This window comes from Babylonia areolata, chromosome 13 (assembly GCF_041734735.1).
Source record: "Babylonia areolata isolate BAREFJ2019XMU chromosome 13, ASM4173473v1, whole genome shotgun sequence".
Classification (NCBI taxonomy): domain Eukaryota; kingdom Metazoa; phylum Mollusca; class Gastropoda; order Neogastropoda; family Buccinidae; genus Babylonia; species Babylonia areolata.
In genome coordinates, this window is record NC_134888.1 from 17,010,748 (window position 1) to 17,034,348 (window position 23,601).

At 41.6% G+C, this 23,601-nt stretch overlaps 1 protein-coding gene across 1 annotated transcript in view; it reads left to right on the forward strand.

The window, feature by feature from the left end:
• The first annotated feature begins 1,647 nt into the window (after positions 1–1,647).
• LOC143288855 (uncharacterized) overlaps positions 1,648–23,601 on the forward strand; it is a 48,850-nt gene continuing 26,896 nt past the window's right edge. Inside the window, exons 1-5 of the mRNA XM_076597506.1 lie at positions 1,648–1,760; positions 10,084–10,243; positions 11,183–11,331; positions 12,763–12,893; positions 18,637–18,772. Coding sequence (XP_076453621.1) covers positions 10,108–10,243; positions 11,183–11,331; positions 12,763–12,893; positions 18,637–18,772 — 552 coding nt within the window. The 5' untranslated portion in view covers positions 1,648–1,760; positions 10,084–10,107. The remainder of the gene's footprint in view (positions 1,761–10,083; positions 10,244–11,182; positions 11,332–12,762; positions 12,894–18,636; positions 18,773–23,601) is intronic.

The window sequence follows — 23,601 nt, forward strand, 5'->3', positions numbered from 1 at the left end:
GGACGGGGGGGTGGGGGGTGGGGGGGGGATTCGGGGGGTTATAAGGAGACCATAATCAATTATAAATATCATCTTCAGATATAGCCAATACGTGTGTTTTGGGGTTTTTTAAGACGCCAAAATGTGGTGCGTCTGTTTCTTCGGGGTTTTTTTTCCCCCTTTTTACCAAACGTATTTCTTTGGGGGTTTTTCCCAGTTTTAGGTGGACTTGCTCTATCCAGTAACTTGATAATTGATTGTTGCAATATGCTTTTAGGGCCTAATCAGTGCTTTAGGTTTATGCCTTTTTTTCTTCTTTTTTTGCGCATTTTTTGGATCAGTTCACACACTTGGACATCACCTTAAAACTGAAACCAAAACATCGATGTTCATCAAAAGAACACACACACACACACACACACACACACACACACACACACACAGATAGATATATAGCTATATCATATGTATATATATATATATATATATGTGTGTGTGTGTGTGTGTGACACAGACACACAGACAGAGAGAGAGAGAGAGAGAGATTGCAATGCTTGGAACTTCAGCGGCTCATCCCGATCCTAATCCCAGAAATCTCAAACATAATTATCTGTTTACCCTCACCACCCACCCGCATCCCCACCTCCTCCAACAAGCCTTCCCTCACCATCACCCTACCCTCCCCACTTCACACGCCTGTTCCCCACACCCCTACCATCCGTCCCCAACCTCCTCCAACCCACGTCATAGTCATACGCACCTCCTCCAAGTTTTACTAACACCTTTATGTTGCCCTTCCACTCAGCAGCCATTTGTGAAGCTAGCAGAACTTGGGTGCTCTCTCTCTCTCTCTCTCTCTCTCTCTCTCTCTCTCTCCACGAAGAGCATCGGTGAACAGTTTCAGATTCAAAGTGTGGCAGGCAGATCCAACATGTACACAACGCCACATCTGCTGGGTTCGGGGGGAGGGGGATGGAGGGGGTCAGGGGGGAGAGAGGAAGGAGTGCCTGGCTTTCAAGACGTTAAGTGATAAAGCATTATTGAGACATATATAAAGAAAGAAAGCAAGGAAAGGAAGAAAGGGCGATACAATAGAAAATGTGTGGGAGGGGAGGGGGGGAATGGGGGGGGGAATTCGGGGGGAGTGGGGGGTTTAAGGAGACCATAATGAATTATAAGTATCATCTTCAGAAATAGCCAATGTGTGTTTGTTTGTTTTTTTAAGACGCCAAAATGTGGTGCATCTGTTTCTTCGGGGTGTTTTTTTCCCTTTTTACCAAACGTATCTCTTTGGGGGTTTTCCCAGTTTTAGGTGGACTTGCTCTATCCAGTAACTTGATAATTGATTGTTGCAATATACTCTTAGGGCCTAATCAGTGCTTCTTCTTTTTCGTTTTTTTCTTTTTTTTTAGCAAGGGCAGTTTGGCGCATTTTTTTTATCTGTTCACACACTTGGACATCACCTTAAAACTGATTCCGAAACATCGATGTTTATCAAAAGAACACACGCGCGCGCGCACGCACACACACACACACACACACACACACACCTCCCCATTCCATTCCATCCCATTCCATTCCTTTCCATCCCCTTGGTGATTCTTTCTGACTGCCAATGCAAGCTCTGCTGACTTTACCGGCATGACTGCTAACCGCTCCCAGCGATGCATGAGTTTACCAGCTGCACGCCTGTGAAAGTGGCCACATGCTACCTGGCTTGCAAGACACGAAGGTTGCATCAGCAGCTACACGCAGTAGTGTCAGGCTTCAACTTCGCACACGTAAGTAATTCTCTCCTCTTTCATCACTCACTCACGCATGCGAAAAAATCAAAAAAAGTGTATGGTTCTTTGTGGCGTGGGAAGGGAAGAAAAATTGTGTGCAAGTCCGCAGCTCAAAGGTAAGCGAGTATTTGCGAGGGTTTGTAGCCTGTGGTTTGTTTGTCATTGCGTTCATGTTTGTTTTGTTTAACTTTTCGGGTATTGCTTTTTTAACCTTTTTTTTTCAAGTGGTTCTGTTAGATGTTATAAACTGTTCCTGTTAATTTTGCTCAGTTATCTATTTTTTCGTTCAGTCTTTTTGTGTACACTGACTCGGACGTTCATTCAAACTTCTGTCTTTCTTTCCCAGTCTTTCTTTCTTCATCTTCTTCTTCATAAATACATTTTGGTTATTGTTGATGGTGTAGTGCTTTTTTTCGCATGATTTATGTGTTTATATATTTATTTTATTTATTCATTGTCAATTTATTTATCATATATATATTCTTTGTTACAGATAGTTAAGTTAGTTAGTTTATGTAACTAACAGCATGAAACGTGAAACTGGGGACTGAATAAACATCTTTTTCTTTCTTTTTCTTTTTTTTTTTTTAATCTGCAAAATAATTGTGTGCCTGAGGGAGAGAGTGAGTGGGAACAATGAACAACTGAACGAAGTTATTTGATGTCTTCAAGTTGATCAGTGTCAGTCACTTGCCGAAGTTCTAAAAGTGACATATTCCCTTTTGTTGTTTAGATTCTCGCTGATTTTTTCTTTCTTTCCTTCTTTTTTCCCCTTTGTTTTTTGGGGGTTTTTTGTTGTTGTTGTTGTTGTTGTTTTGTTGTTGTTGTTTTGTTGGGGGGGGGGGTTGTCGGTTTTGTTTTTTTTTGGCGGGGGGGGTTGTTGTTGTTTTTGCACGTTTGTTTTTTGTTGTTGTTTTTTTTTGTTTTGGTTTTTTTTATTCTTTACATGATCTCAGAGGTAGATTTGTTTTCACCTTGACTTCTAAAAGGGTGAATAAGAAAAGTATTGCATTGTATTGTATAGTCGATATTGTCACAACAGAATACTATTTTCCACCGTGTGTGAAATGCGGATTGCTCTCCTTGAAGAGAGTGCATCGCCACAGTACAGTGCAGCGCCACATTTTTATCTGTCTGTAAGTGTTGTTGTTGTTGTGGTTGGAGGGGTGTGTTGTTTGTCAGTTGGGGGGCTTTTGTGTGTTTTCTGTGGGGGTTGGGGGCGGGGAGGAGTTGGTGCATTTTCTGGATCAGTTCACACACTTGGACACCACCTTAAACTGAAACCGAAACATCGATGTTCGTCAAAAGAACACACACACACACACACACACACACACACACACACACACACCTCCCCATTCCATTCAGTCCCATCTTCACCCACTGGTGATTCTTTCTGACTGCTAACCGCTCCCAGCGATGCATGAGTTTACCAGCTGCACGCCTGTGAAAGTGGCCACATGCTACCTGGCTTGCAAGACACAAAGGTTGCATCAGCAGCTACACGCAGTAGTGTCAGGCTTCAACTTCGTACACACACACACGTAAGTAATTCTCTCCTCTTTCATCACTCACTCACGCATGCGAAAAAATCAAAAAAAAGTGTATGGTTCTTTGTGGCGTGGGAAGGGAAGAAAAATTGTGTGCGAGTCTGCAGCTCAAAGGTAAGCGAGTATTTACAATTTGCGTCAAGGGTTTGTGGCCTGTGGTTTGTTTGTCATTGTGTTCGTGTTTGTTTTGTTTAATTTTTCGGGTATTGCTTTTTTAACTTTTTTTTTTCAAGTGGTTCTGTTAGATTTTATAAACTGTTCCTGTTAATTTTGCTCAGTTATCTATTTTTTCGTTCGGTCTTTTTGTGTGCACGTTCATTCAAACTTCTTTCTTTATTTCTTTCTTTCTTCTTCTTCTTCTTCAGTCAGAAATACATTTTGGTTATTGTTATTGTTGATGGTGTTGTGCTTTTCTTCGCGTGATTTATGTGTTTATATGTTTATATTTTTTTTTATTCATTCATTTATTTGTTAATTTATTCATCATATCTATATAAGTTAGTCACAGTTAGTTAGTTAGTTTATGTAACAAACAGCATGAAACGTGAAACTAAGGACTATAGATAAACATCGATATTTTATTAAATCTGCAAAATAAATGTGTGCCTGAGGGAGAGAGGGAGTGGGAACAATCACTAAACAACTCAGTGAACGAAGTCATTTGATGCCTTCAAGTTGATCAGTGTCAGTCACTTGCCGAAGTTCTAAACGAGACATATTCCCCTTTGTTGTTTAGATTTCCACTGATTTTTTTGGTCGTTTCTTTCCTTCTTTTTTCCCCCCTTTCTTTGCTTTTTTGGTTTGTTTGTTTGTTTGTTTTTGTTTTGTTTTTTGTTGTTGTTTTTTACAAGATCTCAGAGGTGGATTTGTTTTCACCTTGACTCCTAAAAGGGTGAATAAGAAAATGAAATATTGCACTGTATTGTATAGTCGATATTGTCACAACAGAATACTATTTTCCACCATGTGTGAAATGCGGATTGCTCTCCTTGAAGAGAGTGCATCGCCACAGTACAGTGCAGCGCCACATTTTTATCTGTAAGTGTTGTTGTTGTTTTGTGTGTGTGTGGGGGGGGGTTGTTGTTTGTTTGGGGTTTTTTTGTGTGTGTCTTTTTTTGGGGGGGGGGGGGGGCGTGGGGGTCTTTGTTGTTTTGTTTTGGTTTGTTTTTAATGCTATCAAAGTGGAATTTCCAACAGAATTTTGCCACTGAGACAAAATCCTTTTGTTGCCATGGGTTCTGTTATGTGCCGCGCTAAGTATACCTACATGCTGCTGCACACAGGACCTGGGTTCACCGTCTCATCTGATTGACTAAAGTTTAAGAAGTCTTCAAAGCTACATGACAACCCACTCAGCAATGCGGCGCAGCACACACCAACTAACACAGTGACTGCGACGCAACCTCAATAAAAGCAGAAAGCACGCAATTGTTTTTTGTTGTTGTTGTTTTGTTTTCCTCGTATCACATTAACTGCATAAAATTTGAGATGTAAATCCCGTACGTACAAATAAGTGGCGAGATGTTACTTCACGAGAGAGAGAGAGAGAGAGAGAGAGAGAGGGGCAGAGATAAGTGGCGAGCTGTTACTTCACGAGAGAGAGAGGCAGACTGAGGCACAGAGAGAGAGAGAGGCAGTGAAGAGGGAAGAGACACATATCAGTAGAGATACAAAGAAACGGCCAGAGAGAGACACATACAGAGAAAAAGGGAGAGGGGAATATATATATATAGAGAGAGAGAGTGAGAAAGAAACAGCCTGAGAGAAAAAAAGAGACTGGAACAGAGAGACACACACAGAGGCATAGAGACAGATACAGAGACGAAGAGAGAGAACATCGGTATACTGACACGACTGAACTCAAAACCTCGCTATATGTGTATCAAATTGAATAAACTGCTGGTGTATCAACCAAATAAAACGAGGAACCGACTCATTTCTTCATAAAACTGATGATTTAGATCATTTGGTTGCATTGTACTGTGTTAATTTATATCACCACAGATTCCTATGTGAAATTCGAGGGGCTGCTCTCTCTACGAAGAGCACTTCGGCGCAGCACAGAGCCACTGATATATATATATATGTGTGTGTGTGTGTGTGTGTGTGTGTGTGTGTGTGTGTTTGGGGCTTTGTGTGTGTGGGGGGGGGGGGGCTTTTTTGTTGTTGTTGTTGTTTTGGTAGGGTTTTTTAATAATCTGCCTGCAAGACTGAATATTTGTTTTATTTTCAAAGTGGGGTTTTCTTCTGCAGATATTTCCAGCAACAACCATCTTGCAGCCCTGTTTTGTTGTTGTTGTTGTTGTTGTTTTTAACGTCTTATCCGTAAGACTGTCACTCATCCCACCATCGTGACAAAAAGAACAACCAACGGAATTGTAATAAGAACTAGAAAGAGAGAAAACAAGAAAAATTCTTTATTTCGAGGATAATAGATAAGCACTGGTGTGCTTTTTTACATCCAGTCCCTGCCCTGATAGGGTCTACATGACACACTACTAAATAAAATGAAAGCATGGTGTTAGTAAAAATACATAACAGATGAGATTTTTTTTAAATCTTAAACACACACACACACACACACACACACACACACACACACACACATGGCATGCAGGCACAAGCATGGTATTAGCAAAATGCATAGGAAAAAATGAAAAAAATGAAACAAACACACACAACACACACCACACCACAGACCAGAATTGGGGATGGAGGGTGACAAACAGTATCATTAAAATGAATGATTTACATAACACATTATGGCATAAGGTGGGAAAGGCAATGTTTTTTTTAGTGGTTGGACAATGGTGTTGTTTAATTGTTTATGGGAATGAGTTCCATAGGGCGGCGCCTGAATAAACCAGACTGGATTTGAACAAGTCAATTCTTGGGATTGGAGAGAGAGAGAGAGAGAGAGAGAGAGAGAGAGAATCAGTTAAAGACGGTGGGTTTTCACCATTATTGTTAGCACGTGAGCAGCGTTGGCTGCCCGAGCACGTAAACAGAGGTGAGCAGGAATGCTTTGAGCTCTCACATCTGTGCCCTTGGAATGTTGCTAACAGTGCAGGCCGCCGCAACCATGGTAGGTATTGTCTTCCCCCTGTCCCTAGCGGGAACCGTGGCTTTTAACCCTTTTGCCACCAATGTCAGTTTCAGCTCCAGCCAGGTACTTCAGCACCGATGTCATTGAATTGTGATCAGATCATGGGCTGGTTTTCTGTGAACCTACTTAACTGCTCATAATGTTCAGCGGTAGGATAGGCCATAATTTGTGCGTGCTCATCTCAGAGGAACCCCAAGCTGTTCTTAGACACCACCATCTTCTCTGGGTTTCTGGAGCCAGAGAGTGTTGCGCTCTGCATTGACTGGCGGTGTAAGGGTTAATAAATATATTGAAAAAAAAAAGAAAGAAAAGAAAAAAGAAAGCACCTGTTTTCATTGGCTGTATTGCTTTCGGTGGGTCACGGACTTATAGATATCAATTTATGCTAAAATAGTATGCTAAACAGATATATGTTAATGAATATACTTGTATATATTTATAATATATATATATATATATATATATATATATATATATATATTCATTTATTCACGTGGTGATGGGAAGGTCCTTTGGATCTGCACTGCTAGGGAAACGTCCCGGCTCTTCATGAGTCTCCCAGTCATTGGGAAGTGGCTGGCCCCACTGCATTGTGGGTAGACTTGGGAAAGTCACTCAAATGCTAAGGGAGTTAATCCCAATAAAAATCAGGACGTGTCCCACCTGACTACAGTGGTTGGCCCAAGCGGAGGGGGGAAGGTACGGGGAGAGGGGGGTCATTGTACTCAGCAACCCACGGCCTCCACCCACCTCTTTGTTTTTCGCCCAGGATTCAATGATGGCTTCATTTTCTAGAGTCACTGACACCATCATCATTTGCTGTGGACTTTCATGATGATGATGACGATGATGAGTGTGTGTGTGCAACTGAAGGGAAACAATGGCCAGTTCGGCTGTGTTTCGCTCCGCGCTGCTTCTTTTAAGGACGGTGTGGGTATTTAGGACCCCACAGATGGAAACTATATATATATGTGCGCACGCGCCCACAGGACGCGCCTGGAATAACAGGTAATGAGGAACAGAGGTGGGGAAACTGTGTAAGTGCGGTTGCTTGAATCAGCGCGTGGGCACTCTTAAAGGTAAGGGAATGCTTACACGCTTGTGTACGCTCGCACGCGAAAACCATTGTGAGGGTGCAAGTTGCCTTCGTTATACATATGCACACACGCATAAACACGTGCGTGCTTGTGTGCACACACACACACACACACACACACATTCTTGCTTGAAATGGTTCATTGTTGTGTTAGGCAGCTCACCCCACCCCTCCCCTTTTTTCAGTCTTCTTAAATCCTTTTCTTTTTTTTGTTTCCTGAGGGCAGGACAAAAAATACTCATGTACCCTCATCAAAGGGCATTTTGACTTGACACACTTCACACACACTACACACACACACTACAACAATTACAATGCTGTGACCTCGGGCACTGCAAAGAGTACGTCCAACACTTCCACTCAAAGCGTTTGTTTGTCCCTTTGTCGTTCGAAAACTTGTGCACGGTTTTAGCGTGATTCGCTCGTTTTCTCTGCTTTTCCGTGCGCTTCAAGACACAAAGGCAGGCCCTGGACTGTAATTGGCTATTCACATACCTCCAGAACCTAAGCCATCAAACTGACGCGTTAGGCAGTGAGTATAAAAGTCTGAGCAACGGAGTTCAGAAGAACAGTTGACCACAAAGCTTCGTGCTGTGGAGTATCTTCAGTGTACTCCAGTCAACCCTATGTTGGTAAGGTATGTAGAGTGTGAGTGGTCCCTGGTCTGACATTGCTCCAGTCAACCCCGTGTCGGTAAGGTTTGTAGAGTGTGAGTGGTCCCTGGTCTGACATTGCTCCAGTCAACCCCGTGTCGGTAAGGTATGTAGAGTGTGAGTGGTCCTTGGTCTGACATTGCTCCAGTCAACCCTATGTTGGTAAGGTATGTAGAGTGTAGTGGGCCCCAGTCTGGACAGCAAAACTTCGTGGAGTGATGTTCGAATGAAATGGCTGTTTATGGACACAGAGCTAGTGGGGTTTTTTGAGCGACCTTATTAGCATTTGCGTTAAGAATGTTCCGATGGAAGTCAATTGAATTTGTGTATAATAGGGAACGTACTTAAAGACAAACATCAAAGATCGCTCTTGCAACCAAGCCCTGAGGTGTGTACTTTCGAGAGCTTTATATATTAAAAAAAAAATTAAAAATTGTTTTAGTATCCTGATTTCAGACACCTGTTTTTAACGGCAATTTTCTTGAACAGTTGGCTACAATGAGTTGATAGATGTAGTAAATTCACAGGAGTGTTTTTCGTCTCTATTTATTGGGTTATATTTCTCCAAATCTGATGACAGATTCAGTCGTTACGCTCCTTGTCCAGGCCCAAAAAGTCGTCTGCCATATGTATGTTTGTGTGTTTTGCATTGTTTTCCCAACGGTGCAACTCGCGGTGAAGCAAAACATGGTTTGGCTGGGTCGACAAATGTCATGCAGGGTGTCATTCTGCATCATTTTATTATTATTATTATTATTATTATTATTATTATTTACCGACACTAGTCTTATTTAAAATGATAGAGAACGTGCCAAACATCATTTTTCACATGCCTGCATTGCAAAACGGACGAAAATTGTGTAATGAAAATAGCGCCTTAAAATAGATCCCAGAAATTGGATACTAATTCCATTACGACCTCGTGGTTCTTTTTTTTTCTTTTTTTTTTATACAGAGAGTAGATGAGATTTGTTCCGTTGGGTGCCATCCGCACTCACCCGCTCTCCAAATCCTTAACGCATAAAAACAACTGTGAAATGAATGTGATGATAGAATTCTACAATTGAATATATTTTCCAAGTTTAATGGGGGTTTTGTCCTTGACTGAACTGCTTTAGTAAATTCAGCAGCGTTAAATCTTTACAGCGCTGGAACTGCTTTGTATTAAGAATTTTTACACTCGTACTCTGCACTGGCTTTGGCCAATGGACCACTGGAGAGTTCCGTGCTTTCATGACTTAGAGGCGCGTCACATGATCTGTGCTCTCAAAATTGGTTGGCTTTTTCGTTGCCAGGTTCAACAGCGAGAAGCACAGGTTTTTTAGTTCCTCAGCTGTACAAAAAGTCAAATTCACCACCCTGTTTTTTCTTAGTTCCTTACATGTTTTCAATAAAAGCATTTCTTTTCAAGTAGTCTCTACATAATTAAGACACTCATTCATGTCCATCTCATTCTGTCAATCACATCTATTTATTCCACTTTGTGTGTGTGTGTGTGCACGCATTTGTGTGCTGTGGTTGTCTTCTTTAATATTGTAAAGAGCTTTGAGAGGTTTTTAAAAGCACTATTTAATATAGTTATTATTATTAGAAAAAATGTGACAGGCATAAACAATTCCGATTTCAAGTTGAACTTTAATAGTATTTTCCACCCTTTTTTTACAGAAGAAACCTGTGTTTTCTTGTGTTACTTCGACTAGTCTGTAAAAACAAAGTCAAATTCACTGCTACATTCTTCCATCCATGATACTTTAACGAGAGAATTGAAATACAAATAAACATCTACACGATGTTTGGTTGGTCGGTGCAGCCAGTTCTGGAAAGTAGCAGGACCAGCATAAAAGGAAAAAAAAATATATATATATATATAAACAGCCAGTTATTATCAGTGGACTTTCTTTTGTTGTGTGGACAGCTATCACCTCACAACAAAATCCTCATGGAAGGAAAAACGGGAATTTCTGTTTCTGTCACCTGCCACCATAGGAGAACATCTAAAACGATAGACATTGCAATGGGTGTCTTATCAAGTCTTCAGTGGACTCAGCTGTTGCTCTTCTTCCATATTGTCACAAGTAAGTTTCAGTTTCAATGGTTTCTATGTGCTCCCAGTTTGTGGTGTTACTAAAAGTCCATTCTTTGAAAGCATTGAGGTATGCATGCTTTTGTGTACAGATAGAAAAAATAGGCAACAAATGTTGGAACTATTGAATGGGAACATTGTCTTGAACTGAGAGTAACGGTGAGCACACATGAGTGTGCTTAAATGAGTCGTTCTGAAACTTGAAAAAGAGTAGTGAAGGGAGATTAAAAAAAAAAAGTCAGTGGCCTGTGAAAATTGTGTGTGTGTGCGTGTGTGTGTGTGTGTGTGTGTGTGTGTGTGCGTGTGTGTGTGTGTGTCTGTCTGTCTGTCAGTGCTCACGTATGCTTAGGCCTGATGAAAAAAAGGGTTAAAAAAAAACAATAAAGAAGAACTAATTATTATTGCCGTTTTCTTAGATTTTTTTTTGGTGGGGGATATTAGTTTTTGTCCCTCCTGTTTTTATTGTGGTGGTCCCCGTTGCTGTGTATGTGTTATTGATATGATTTTTGTCAGCGTTATTGTTATATATGTTGTTGTTGTGGAGGAAGGTGGCAGAATGGTTAAGACGCTCAGCTGCCAATACAGAGTCCGTGAGGGTGTGGGTTCGAATCCTCTGTCTCACCTTTTTTTCCCCCAATCAAACTGAGCATCTAGTCTTTCGGATGAGACCAAGGTCCCACATGCAGCACGCACTTGGCGCACTGAAAAGGAACCCATGGCAAAGAGAGTGTTGTCCTCTGGCATTTTTTATGTAAAAAAAAAAAATCTACTCTGATGGGTACACAAACAAGCATGCACTCAAAGCCTGACGAGCGCGTTGGATTATGCTGCTGTCAGGCATCTGCCTAACAGATGTGGTGTAGCGTATATGGATTTGTCTGAACGTAGTGACGCCTCATTGAGAAACTGAAACTGTTGTTATCGTCTGCAGGCAACAGTCACATAGACCTGAACAACTTGGAAAGGGACTTCTATTTCTGGCGCCTGGAGGATAGGCCGGAGTTTGCCTCAGACGTGGGGATTTACCGCTTCAATGACCGGCTGGAGCACTTCTCTCTGGACATGTTCCCCGTCAGAATGGTCAGTAGCGATCGCTCCCGTGCCCATGGAGCCAGTTGCATTGCTCGGATGGAAGAGCCTGGTATAGTCGTAACCGGCTACTAACTGTGCGTAGTATGGAGTTGACCAATGGCGTAGTTCGGTCAACGTAGGTATTTTAGTCACGTGTAATTGTCAAAAAGTTAAAACCAAGCAATGCAGCTAGGTCCTGATGTGATGTGCTGGGGTTGTTTTGTTGTTGTTGTTGTTGTTGTTGATTTGTTCTTGTTGGTGTTGCTGTTGTTGTTTTAGTTTGTTTGGTTTTTTGTTTGGTTGGGTTTTATTTTCTTTCTTTTTTGTTGATGATGATTATGATGATGATGATGATTTTTTTTATAATAAACTGCAGTTTCCAATTCATTCAAATGCAGAAGTGCGTATTTATATAATATGTGTATGACCGGTTTATACCCCACTGTAAAGGCAGTCATAAGGCAGATTTGATACAAATTTTACAAAAAAAGAAAAGAAAAAGAATATAAAATGTTTTTGTTCTGTTGTCTGTCGACTTACTTCATTAACTGCAGGCTATGTTGCAAACCTAGTTCGACAGTTAATATGTATAAACCATGAGCACTGATTCTAAGTTTACTCCTTTCTCTAATGTGCTATAGATTTTATGTTGTTGGAGAAACGATTCTTATCTATTCTTTGCTGTAAGTAATTTTAGAATTTGCCTTTTGTCTTGATTTTTGTTTCTGTTTTACCCCTGAAAACGGTGTGTGTGCAGAAATCTGCTCAGTTGTAATCGTTGTATGTGTGCAGAAAACTGCTCAGTACTAACCACTGAGGTGTGTGTGTGTGTGTGCAGAAAACTGCTCAGTACTAACCACTCAGGTTGTATGTGTGCAGAAAACTGCTCAGTACTAACCACTCAGGTTGTATGTGTGCAGAAAACTGCTCAGTACTAACCACTGAGGTGTGTGTGTGGTGTATTTTAGAATTACTTTGTCTTATTTGTTCTGTTTAACCCCTGAAACGGTGTGTGTGCAGAAATCTGCTACATACTGGGGGATGGGGTGTGTGTGTGTGCAGAAAACTGCTCAGTACTAACCACTCAGATTGTATGTGTGCAGAAAACTGCTCAGTCTAACCACTCAGGTTGTATGTGTGCAGAATTTTGCTCAGTACTAACCACTGAGGTTTGTGTGTGTGTGTGTGCGTGTGTAGAAAACTGCTCAGTACTAAGGTTGTGTGTGTGCAGAAAACTGCTCAGTACTAACCACTCAGGTTGTATGTGTGCAGAAAACTGCTCAGTAACCACTCAGGTTGTATGTGTGCAGAAAACTGCTCAGTACTAACCACTGAGGTGTGTGTGTGTGTACGTTAGTAGAAAACTGCTCAGTACTAACCACTGAGGTTTGTGTGTGTGTGTGTAGAAAACTGCTCAGTACTAAGGTTGTGTGTGTGCAGAAAACTGCTCAGTACTATCTGTCTGAGCTGGAGGCCATTCCATTGACGGGTCTGTCCACCAAGGACCGGGTCAACCACGCCATTTTCAGTGACATGTTGCAGACCTACATTGAAGGCTATGCTTGGCGAGAGTAAGTACAACCACAATTATTTGTTGTTATTTAAGGATCTAAATGGTCATAATTTATTACAATTTTACCAGGAAATCAACCACACCCTTTTTTTTTTAACTGACGTGTTACAGTCGTACTTTTTTTTTCTTTGCAATGTGTGCAGAGAGTATAAGTACACAAACACAATTAGATTGCACGATTTATTTTAATCCTAGTAGGCTGCACGCCATTTTTATTGACAATTATATCTGTTTTGTCGAACCGTGAAATGTAACTGTCCTGTTGAATTTTGAGATTTTGGTGGCAGTGAGGAGGTGGGGGGGGGTTGTTTGTTTGTTTGATTTTGTTGTTTTTGTGGGGATTTTTTTGTTTGTTTGTTTGTTTTTTTTGGGGGGAAGGGGGGCAGGGGTTTTTAAACTACTTTTCCTGATATTTACTTCATCAGCCACATATTAGCAACCTAGTTTGATGCATTTGCGCGTGACAGGAAATACTTAAAAACCCGCCGTATTTGGTATGTAGCAGATCTGCATGGATGGCTCAAACACTCCTACAGGTTTCATCATCTTTTTTTCTATGATAATTGCTTCATAAACACACAGGTTTAATATCCTTTTTTATGATAATTACGAAAACAACTTACCACTAAGTATCAAACGAGGAAAACATACGATTACCCTTTACAAAACGAAGGTTCATATTCGAAGCAGTCAGGACACGAATTGTGGGCCTTTGTTCTGAAAATAAAGAGAAACTGTACCTTGTCCTTGGTTTTTTTGTTTGTTTGTTTGTTGTTGTTGTTGTTTTGTATTTTTTCCTCTATTCTTCACTTCTCTAAAATGTTTCTTCGCCACGGAAGCTTGGATTCTTTGGGAGGCGGTCCTCAACACTTTGCAAGGTTAACATCTCTACCAACTTCATTTTGGCGTCTTTTCACTGAAAGTGAAAGTAGATGAAGGAAGAACACAGAGGGGGGCGAGGGGGATGGTGTGAAGCACAAGAACGCGCGCGCGCGCGCTCGCGCATGCACACACACACACATACACACACGCACACACACGCATACACATGCACACACACACACACACACACACACACACATACAAACATGCACGCACGCACACAGGCACGCAAATACACACACACACGCGTACACACACGCACGCACGTTAGTACGCACATACACACGTACATACACAAACACACACGGACACCCCCCCCCCCCATCTCCCCCCCCCCCCCCCCCCCCCCCCCCCCCACACACACACACACACACACACGTGGACGCGCGCGCGATCGTCATAATCATTCAGTGGGAGCCGACAGTTCACTGAAATAACAGCGGTCACCAAGTCACCCAGTTCTCACAGATGTTCCACCAGGGAAAATGTCAGGTCACCCAGTACAGAGAGAGAGAGAGACACATGCACACACACAGACGGTACCGCGTTTTCCGATCTTAGGGCAATGGCCTGGGAGGCTTTATATAACTGCACTGCACCGAATCGCACTATCGGAAAACTGCTGTGACTTTTATCTGACACCGGGGCTTCTGCTGGTAATTTCACCAACACTTGACAGAGAGAATTCTTCCATAATCCTTCCATGCCTTTTTTTGGCTCTTGAACCATAAACGAACTCGGCTAACACACACTAACACACACACACACACACACACACACACACACACACACACACATATATATATATATATATATATACACACACACGCACACATACACGTCAGAGTTCGCACTGCACCACTTGTCCAGAAAATGCAGTTCACTTATCAAAAATTCTACATGCTTTACACAGCCGGTCTTTCCTAGTTAAGTTGAAGTGACGTCCTCTCTCAGTTTTTAGTTCATGTGCACTTACTCGTATTCGACATAATGCTCCTTTATGTTCAGTATTTTTGCAGCTGATCAGGTAAGGCTGTAATGTAAAAGTGTTTGCAGTTTGCAATAAAAGGAGAGCCTTTAAATGGTCCCGTTCTTTGTGCTGTTCCACTGAAAAGGAAACATAGTTATCCTGTCGTTTATTCATGACATAATATTTTAGTCGCTTAATATTGGTTTTTCTAACACGTGGGAGAATCTAAATTGAAACCAGTATATCTTTGATAGAATTAAACCAAGGAACTTTTTTCCAGTGAGTTCATCGATAACATATCACGAAGTGTGTGTGTGTGTGTGTGTGTGAGAGAGAGAGAGAGAGAGAGAGAGAGAGAGAGAGAGAGAGAGAGAAACGTGATTGGATGAAGCACAGTCCGAACATTCATTATAAATGAACCCCCCAAAAATGTTGTATTGGCGTTTTATTGGTGTAAGAACTCACGCGAGAGTGTGGTTACGAATACTTGTGTGTGTGTCTGTGTGTCTGTGTGTGTGTGTGTGTGTGTCTGTGTATGTGAGGTGTGTGTCTGTGTGCGTTTCTGTGTTTGTGTGTGTGTGTGTGTGTGTGTGTGTGTGTGTGTGTGTGTGTGTGTGTGTGTGTGTGTGTGTGTGGTGTGTCTGTGTGCGTTTCTGTGTTTGTGTGTGTGTGTGTGTGTGTGTGTGTGTGTGTGTGTGATAAAACTCGAAACATAGTTTGTATCATGAGTTTGTTGACATGTAGGAGTGGAGGGGCGGGGGGGGGGGAGGGGGCGAGGGGGAGAGTGGGATGGAAGTGGATAGCGAAAGACCATCACAGAAGGAGAGGACGTGGAGGAGGTTGGAGGGGGGTGGGGGGGGGGGGTGAGGTTGAGTTCAGAGAAGATAGATAGGGGGGGATGGCAGTGGTGATGACAGGAGGCTGAGGCTTTCAGAGGTTAAGGAACTCTCTCTAATACAGGATGGTGACTTCATCGTTGGTTTGCTTCTCCACTCTTGCAGCAGCTTGCAAGTTGATGTTTAACTCCGCACAAAAAAAAAACACAAAAAACAACAAACAACCAACCAACCAAACAAGAACATTTGACCGTAAAACGACGCTATTTTTGCCGTCAAAGATATAAACATGTCTCACACTTCCAAAGGTTGTTTTTCCAACCCGTTCTTTGATCATGTTTTAATTTCGGCGAAAAAGCAACCATTGCCCCCAGAGAGAGAGAGAGAGAGGAGGGATGTGGGGAAAGAGAGAGAGTGTGTGTAAAAGCCATTAAGAGGTTAATTGATGTGATAAGTTTCTTATGACGCAAGTGATGACGCAGTGATGATAGATGTTTGTGTGTGCGTGTGTGTGTGTGTGTTTTTGTTGTTTTTTTGTGTGTGTTTTTTTGTTTTGTTTTTTTTGTTTTGTGTGTGTGTGTGTGTGTGTGAGTGTGTGTGTGGTTTGTTTGTTTTTTTTGTGTTTTTTTGTATGTGTTTTTTTGTATGTGTTTTTTTGTTTTGTTTTGTTTTTGTGTGTGTGTGTGTGTGTGTGTGTGTGTGCGTGCGTGCGTGTGTGTGTGTGCGTGTGTGTGTGTGTGCGTGTGTGTGTGTGTGCGCGCGCGCGCGAAAGTCACTGCATGATAGTTGTTGTGTGTCAAAGCTTTTAAACGGATATATGGATTATTTTAATTACAGCGGTTGCTTTTTTTTTTTTTTAAGTGATCATATGCAATGTTTTCATGTAGGCCATATTTATGCCTCGTATATCTAATGTTCATTTATGTTTTTTTACGCCATGTTTAATATATATTTGTGATGAGTGAATTGTCCACGTTTGTTTTTGCAGCTCTTGATGCAAATTCTGAGATAATAAAAGTTCCTCTTATGTTACTTCATTGACTTTTTGAATCACCTGAACCCCCTGAACCTACTGAAAAGGTAACCAGAGGGTTAAATTTCTTTGACTCTTAGAATCATGTGCAGCTACCTGAACCTTTGAACCTGCTAAAAGGTGACCAGAAGGTTACATTTGTTTGAATTTATGTGGAACTACCTGTACCCTTGAATCTATTAGAGGGTAACCAGAGGTTTACGTTTGTTTTAATCCTGTAGAACTGCCTGATTCCCCTCAACGTAACGAAGGGATCCCAGAGGATTACTTTTCTTTGAATCAGGTGGAACTACCTGCACACTTTAACCTGCTAGAGGGTAAACATAGGGGTGCAACTACCTGCACCCTTTAACTGACTATAGGGTAACCAGAGGGGTATATTTTGAATCAGGTGTACCCTTTAACCTGCTAGAGGATAAACAGTGGGTAACATTTCTTTGAATTGTGTGGAACTGCTTGTACCCTTTAACCAGCTAGAGTGTAACCAGTGGTTAACATTTATTTGAATCATGTGGAGCTACCTGCACCCTTTAACCTGCTAGAGTGAAAACAGAGGGCAACATTTATTTGAATCATGTGGAACTACTTGTACCTTGTTACCTACTAGAGTGTAACCAGAGGATTACGTTTCTGTGGATCAGGTGTAACTACCTGTACCCTGCTACCTGCGAGAGTGTCACCAGAGGGTAACATTAATTTGAATCATATGGAACTGCCTGAACCCCTGAACGTACTAGAGGGTAACCAGAGGGGTATATTATGAATCAGGTGGAACTATGTGTACCATTTATCTGCTCGAGTGTGACCAGAGGGTAACATTTCTTTGAATCATGTGGAACTGCTTGTACCATTTAACCTACTAGAGTGAAAACAGAGGGCAACATTTCTTTGAATCATGTGGAACTACTTGTACCTTGTTACCTACTAGAGTGTAACCAGAGGATTACGTTTCTGTGGATCAGGTGTAACTACCTGTACCCTGCTACCTGCGAGAGTGTCACCAGAGGGTAACATTAATTTGAATCATATGGAACTGCCTGAACCCCTAAATGTACTAGAGGGTAACCAGAGGGTATATTATGAATCAGGTGGAACTATGTGTACCATTTATCTGCTCGAGTGTGACCAGAGGGTAACATTTCTTTGAATCATATGGAACTGCTTGTAGCCTTTAACCAGCTAGAGTGTAACCAGTGGTTAACATTTATTTGAAACATGTGTAACTACCTGTACCCTGCCACCTGCTAGAGGGTAACCAGAGGATAACATTCTTTGGATCTTTGAATTAGATGGAACCACATGAACCCCCTGAACCTAATAGAAGGTAACCAGATGATTACTTTTGTTTGAATCGTGTAGAACTACCTGAATCGCCTCAACCTGCTAGAGGGTAACCGGAGAGTAACATTTCTTTTGGATCAGGTGGAAGTACCCGAACCCTTGAACTTACTAGTTAGTAACCAAAGGTATATTTCTCTGAATCAGGTAAAACTACCCGATCCCTTGGACCTACTAGAGGGTAACCGGAGGATTGCATTTCTTTTGGATCAGGTGGAACTACCTGTGTCGCCTCAACTTGCTAGAGGATGACCAGGGGGTTACGATACTTTGAATCAGATGGAACTACCTGAACCCTTTAACCGACTATAGGGTAATCACGAGGGGTGTATTTCTTTGAATCATGTAGAACTATCCGAACCCTTGAACCTACTAGAGAGTAGCCAGAGGACTGCATTTGTTTGAATCAGGTGGAACTACCTGAACCCTTGAACATGCTAAAAAGTAACCAGAATGTTACATTTGTTTGAATCAGGTGGAATTACATGTTCCCTTGAACCTATTAGAGGGTAACAAGAGACAGGTTTACGTTTCTTTGAATCAGATGGAACTGCTTTTACCCTTGAACCAAGTAGAGGGAAACCAAAGGGGTGAATTTCTCTGAATCAGGTAGAACCACCTGCACCCTTGAACCCACTAGAGTGTAACCAAAAGGTAACATTTCTTTCACTCTTTGGATCAGGTGGAACTACCTGAACCCCCTGAACCTGTTAGAGGGGAACCAGAGGAACCCGGCATACTTCGTAGAGTCCACACCCTTCGACAACAGGGGGGACTTCGAGAACTACATCGTCCGCCTTCAGTCCATGCCCAGACTGGTCAGTGATTGTGGGGATTGTAGTGTGTTGTACTCGTTGTATTGTGTTGTGCTCATTGTATTGTGTTATGCTCATTGTATTGTGTTGTATTGCATTGTATTGCTCTTTTTGTCACAACAGATTTCCCTGTGTGAAACTCGGACTGTTCTCCCCAGGGAGAGCGCGTCGCTACGCTGAGACTGCCACCCACTTTTTGTATTTTTTCCTGCCTGCAATTTTTTGGAGGTTTTTTTTTCCCCCTATCGAAGTGAATTTTTCTACATAATTTTGCCAGGGACAACCATTTTTCTGCCGTGGGTTCTTTTACCTGCGCTAAGTACATGCTGCACACGGGGCCTCGGTTTATCGTCTCATCCGAATGACTAGTGTCCAGACCACCACTTAAGGTCTAGTGGAGGGGGAGAAAATACAGACGATTCTGCCGGGATTCGAACCAGTGCGCTCATTGTATGGTGTTGTACTCGTTGCTTTGCGTTGTACCCGTTGTACTGCGTTGTGCTCATTGTATTATGTTGTACTCATTGTATTGTGTTGTATTCATTGTATTCTGTTGTACTCATTGTATTCTGTTGTACTCGTTGTATTGTGTTGTACTCGTTGTAGTGTGTTGTGCTCATTGTATCGTGTTGTACTCATTGTACTGTTGTGCTCATTGTATCGTGTTGTACTCATTGTATTCTGTTGTACTCGTTGTATTGTGTTGTACTCGTTGTAGTGTGTTGTGTTCATTGTATCGTGTTGTGCTCATTGTATTGTGTTGTACTCATTGTATTCTGTTGTACTCGTTGTATTGTGTTGTACTCGTTGTAGTGTGTTGTGCTCATTGTATCGTGTTGTACTCATTGTACTGTTGTGCTCATTGTATCGTGTTGTACTCATTGTACTGTTGTGCTCATTGTATCGTGTTGTACTCATTGTATTCTGTTGTACTCGTTGTATCGTGTTGTACTCATTGTATTCTGTTGTACTCGTTGTATCGTGTTGTACTCATTGTATTCTGTTGTACTAGTTGTATCGTGTTGTACTCATTGTATCGTGTTGTGCTCATTGTATCGTGTTGTACTCATTGTATCGTGTTGTGCTCATTGTATCGTGTTGTATTCATTATATTCTGTTGTACTCATTGTATTGTGTTGTACTCGTTGTATTTATTGTGTTGTACGCGTTGTGCTGTACTGATTGTATTGTGTTATACTCGTTGTATTGTGCTGTACTCATTGTATCGTGTTGTGTTGTACGTATTGTTCGTTGTAGTGTGTTGTACTCATTGTATTATACTGTGTTGTACTCGTATTGTTTTTTTCTCATTGTTTTGTATTGTGTTGTACTCATTGTAGTGTGTTGTACTCATTGTAGTGTGTTGTACTCATTGTATTGTATCGTGTTGTACTCATTATATTGTGCTGTACATATTGTGTCGTGTTGTACTGATTGTATTGTGTTGTACTCATTGTAGTGTGTTGTACTCGTTGTACTGCCGTGTACTCGTTGTATTGTGTTGTGCTCATTATATTGTGTTGTGGTCTTTGTAGTGTATTGTGATCTTTGAAGCGTGTTGTACTAATTGTGCAGTGTGTTGTACTCATTGTATGTAGTGTGTTGCACTCAGCTTATAACACAGATTGACATAAGCTTACAGGTGGGCCAACAGCAAAGTCAGAGCTGTATCATCAACGGTTTCTCCATTGCAATGAGAAATCACTTACAGCTTAGTCTGAAGGGATATATGACTCTCAAACTAGGAGGCAAGATTGCACTGGCTCTTAAATCTTCAGCCTTGGGTGTGGAGGGTAGGGGGAGGCTGAGAGGGGCCTGGGGGGTGGGGGTGGGGGGGGGGGCTTGTTGGCCTTTGGGAACCATCCCAACACCGACCGTCCTAAAATCCTCATGGCTGAGAGAGTGGGGATGTAACTTGGGCAAGATACTCTCCACTATAATCCAATTTCTAGCCCAAATAGTCGGAACAGCAGTTGCCTCTTCTGCTGTTCTGATGGTCAGAATCGGACACGACAGACTATCATATATTGTGTTGTAGTGTGTTGTGTTGTGTTGTGTTTTATTGTGTCATGCTGTTTTGTTGTGCTGTATTGCTTTGTATTATATTGTTTTGTATCGTGTTGTGCTGCTGTATTGTGTTGTATTTTATTTGATGTTACATTATGTTGTGTTGCATTGTTTTGTGTTGTTTGTACTGTAGTGTGCTGTATTGTGTTGTGTAGTATTGTATTAGTATTACATTACATCGTATCGTATCGTATCGTATCGTATCTTATTGTGTTGTCTTGTGTTTTATTGTAATGCTTTTCGTCACAACAAATGTCTTTTTTGTTGTGGGTTGTTGTTGTTTTTCTTCGGGTTTTCATTTAGTCCGCAATGGCTTTGGTTTTCACTGGTCGTCGTCGACTGTATAAAGTGAATATCATGACTGTAGTTATGTACGTTGTTTCTCTGTCTGCTTTTCCCCGTCTGCCATTTTGTCGGTCTGTGTCACTCTGGGGGTGATTTTACATCAGCCTTCATTTTACTTCCACTTCTTCTCCGTTCGTGGGCTGCAACTCCCACGTTCACTCGTATGTACACGAGTGAGCTTTTTTTTTTATGTATGACCGTTTTTACACCGCCATATAGGCAGCCATACTCCGTTTTCGGGGGAGTGCAGGCCTGGGTATGTTCTTGTTTCCATAACCCACCGAACACTGACGTGGATTTACAGGGACCTTTAGCGTGCGTATTTGATCTTCTGCTTGATAGGGGGGTTCAGGCACTAGCAGGTCTGCACATATGTTGACCTGGGAGATCGGAAAAACCTCCACCCTCTACCCATCAGGCGCCGTTACCGAGATTCGAACCCGGGACCCTCAGATTGAAAGTCCAACGTTTTAACCACTCGGCTATTGCGTCCGTCCTTCATTTTACATGGATGAACCCTTTTCTGTCCGTAGTGAAATTAGTATTTGGAGCTGTTGTGGTTTTAGCTTATTATTGTTGTTTTTCTGCTTAGGAGACAAAGGGAGAGAGAGAGAGAGAGAGAGAGAGAGAGAGTGTGTGTGTGTGTGTGTGTGTGTGTCTGCCTGCCTGCCTGCCTGCCTGCCAGTGTGCATGTACCTTTCTTCTGTAACGGCGTAGTCAAGGCAAAGCGATGCTTATATATATATATATATATATATATATATATATATATATATGTGTGTGTGTGTGTGTGTGTGTGTGTGTGTGTGTATGTATGTATATATATATATATATATATATATATATATATATATATATATATATATATACAATTTCATGAATAAATCAGCTTGTTCATTTAGGCGAAATAAACAATACTTTTGCACTTTGTTTCGTTGTTTTCTGTTTGACTAATATATCTGTTTATATACTTTTTACTTTTACATTTATTTCTCATTTTCCCTTTGACGAATATGTCAGCTTACACATTCTTCCTTGTTTTCCATTTGATGATTTTTTTTTTCAGCTTATTTATTGAAGCAAAAATCAATAACAGAATTGTTACACTTTCTTGTTTCAGAATCAGAATAACTTTATTATGTCAGAGAGATTGATTAATTTCTGTAACTTGAATAACCGTTATTCTTATTCTTATTCTGACGGTGTTCTATTTGACGAAATGTTCAGATAATTCAATGAGGCAAAACAACAATATTTTTTTTCACTGTTTTCCTTTTTCTTTTAAATCTCTCAAGGCCTGACTAAGCGCGTTGGGTTACGCTGCTGGTCAGGCATCTGCTTGGCAGATGTGGTGTAGCGTATATGGATTTGTCCGAACGCAGTGACGCCTCCTTGAGCTACTGAAACTGAAACTCTTTTAAATCAATTTTGCTGACTGTATCAGCTTACAAGGAGACGCTGTAACAGAATTGGTTAGGTGTTGGACTTCTGATCCAGAGTTCACCAGTGATTAGTGTTCCAGACCCCGTTTCAGCATGCTGTTGTGTGTCCCTGGGGAAAGGCACTTTACTCCTGATTTTCCTATCTGCACCCAGGTGTCAATGGAGGCACCTGACTTCGGTTAAATCACTTGAAAGTGGTGTTTCAAGTCATGAAACAACATCCAAAAACAATAAGTCTTAAAACTGAGAAAATGGTCTGGAGACATACCACTCAAGATAAATTGTGTGAATTTTCAGCCTTCCAGAGTTGTTCCCCTTCTTCTGATGACGCCATCAGTGACGTCACTATGCACGTACGTGATACGTGCTGTGGCACACAAGGGGATTAAGGAAGGTTAAAACATTGGAAGGGTAGGATCTGGTTGGACCCGCCCTCCAATGCCGAGTCCTAGAAAAAAAAAAACTGCCACCAGCATTACTGGGGCTGACCTACCTTCTCTAGAAGACATATAAGCGGCTACTCAAAAAAGCAAAGTCAATCAGCCAGGACGAATCACATCCAGCGTTTTTGATTTTCGAGATGCTCCCCTCTGGTCGACGGAAAACCACTCGCTTCGCCAATAGCTTTTTCCCCAGAGCAGTCGATGCCCTGTCTCTCGAACAAATCCAGTATGATAAATAGAATTGTGCAATCAACTACCATGTACCTGAAGATCTAGTCATCAGCCCCATCCACATGTAATATGCAGCTTCTGTTCGTGTGTGTGTGCGTGTGTGTGTGTGTGTGCAGTGCATGCATGTTTGAGTATGCACAAGTTTTTATATTGAAATGCACTTGTATGCATCCTAATTTCTACTGTATCTGTGTTTGTGTATGATTTTCGATTTATGTTCGTACCTTGTTATGTGCTATCCCCCCCACTCCCCCCACCGAATATTCCTTGTGACCCCGGTATACTTGGTAGTTAAGACATATTC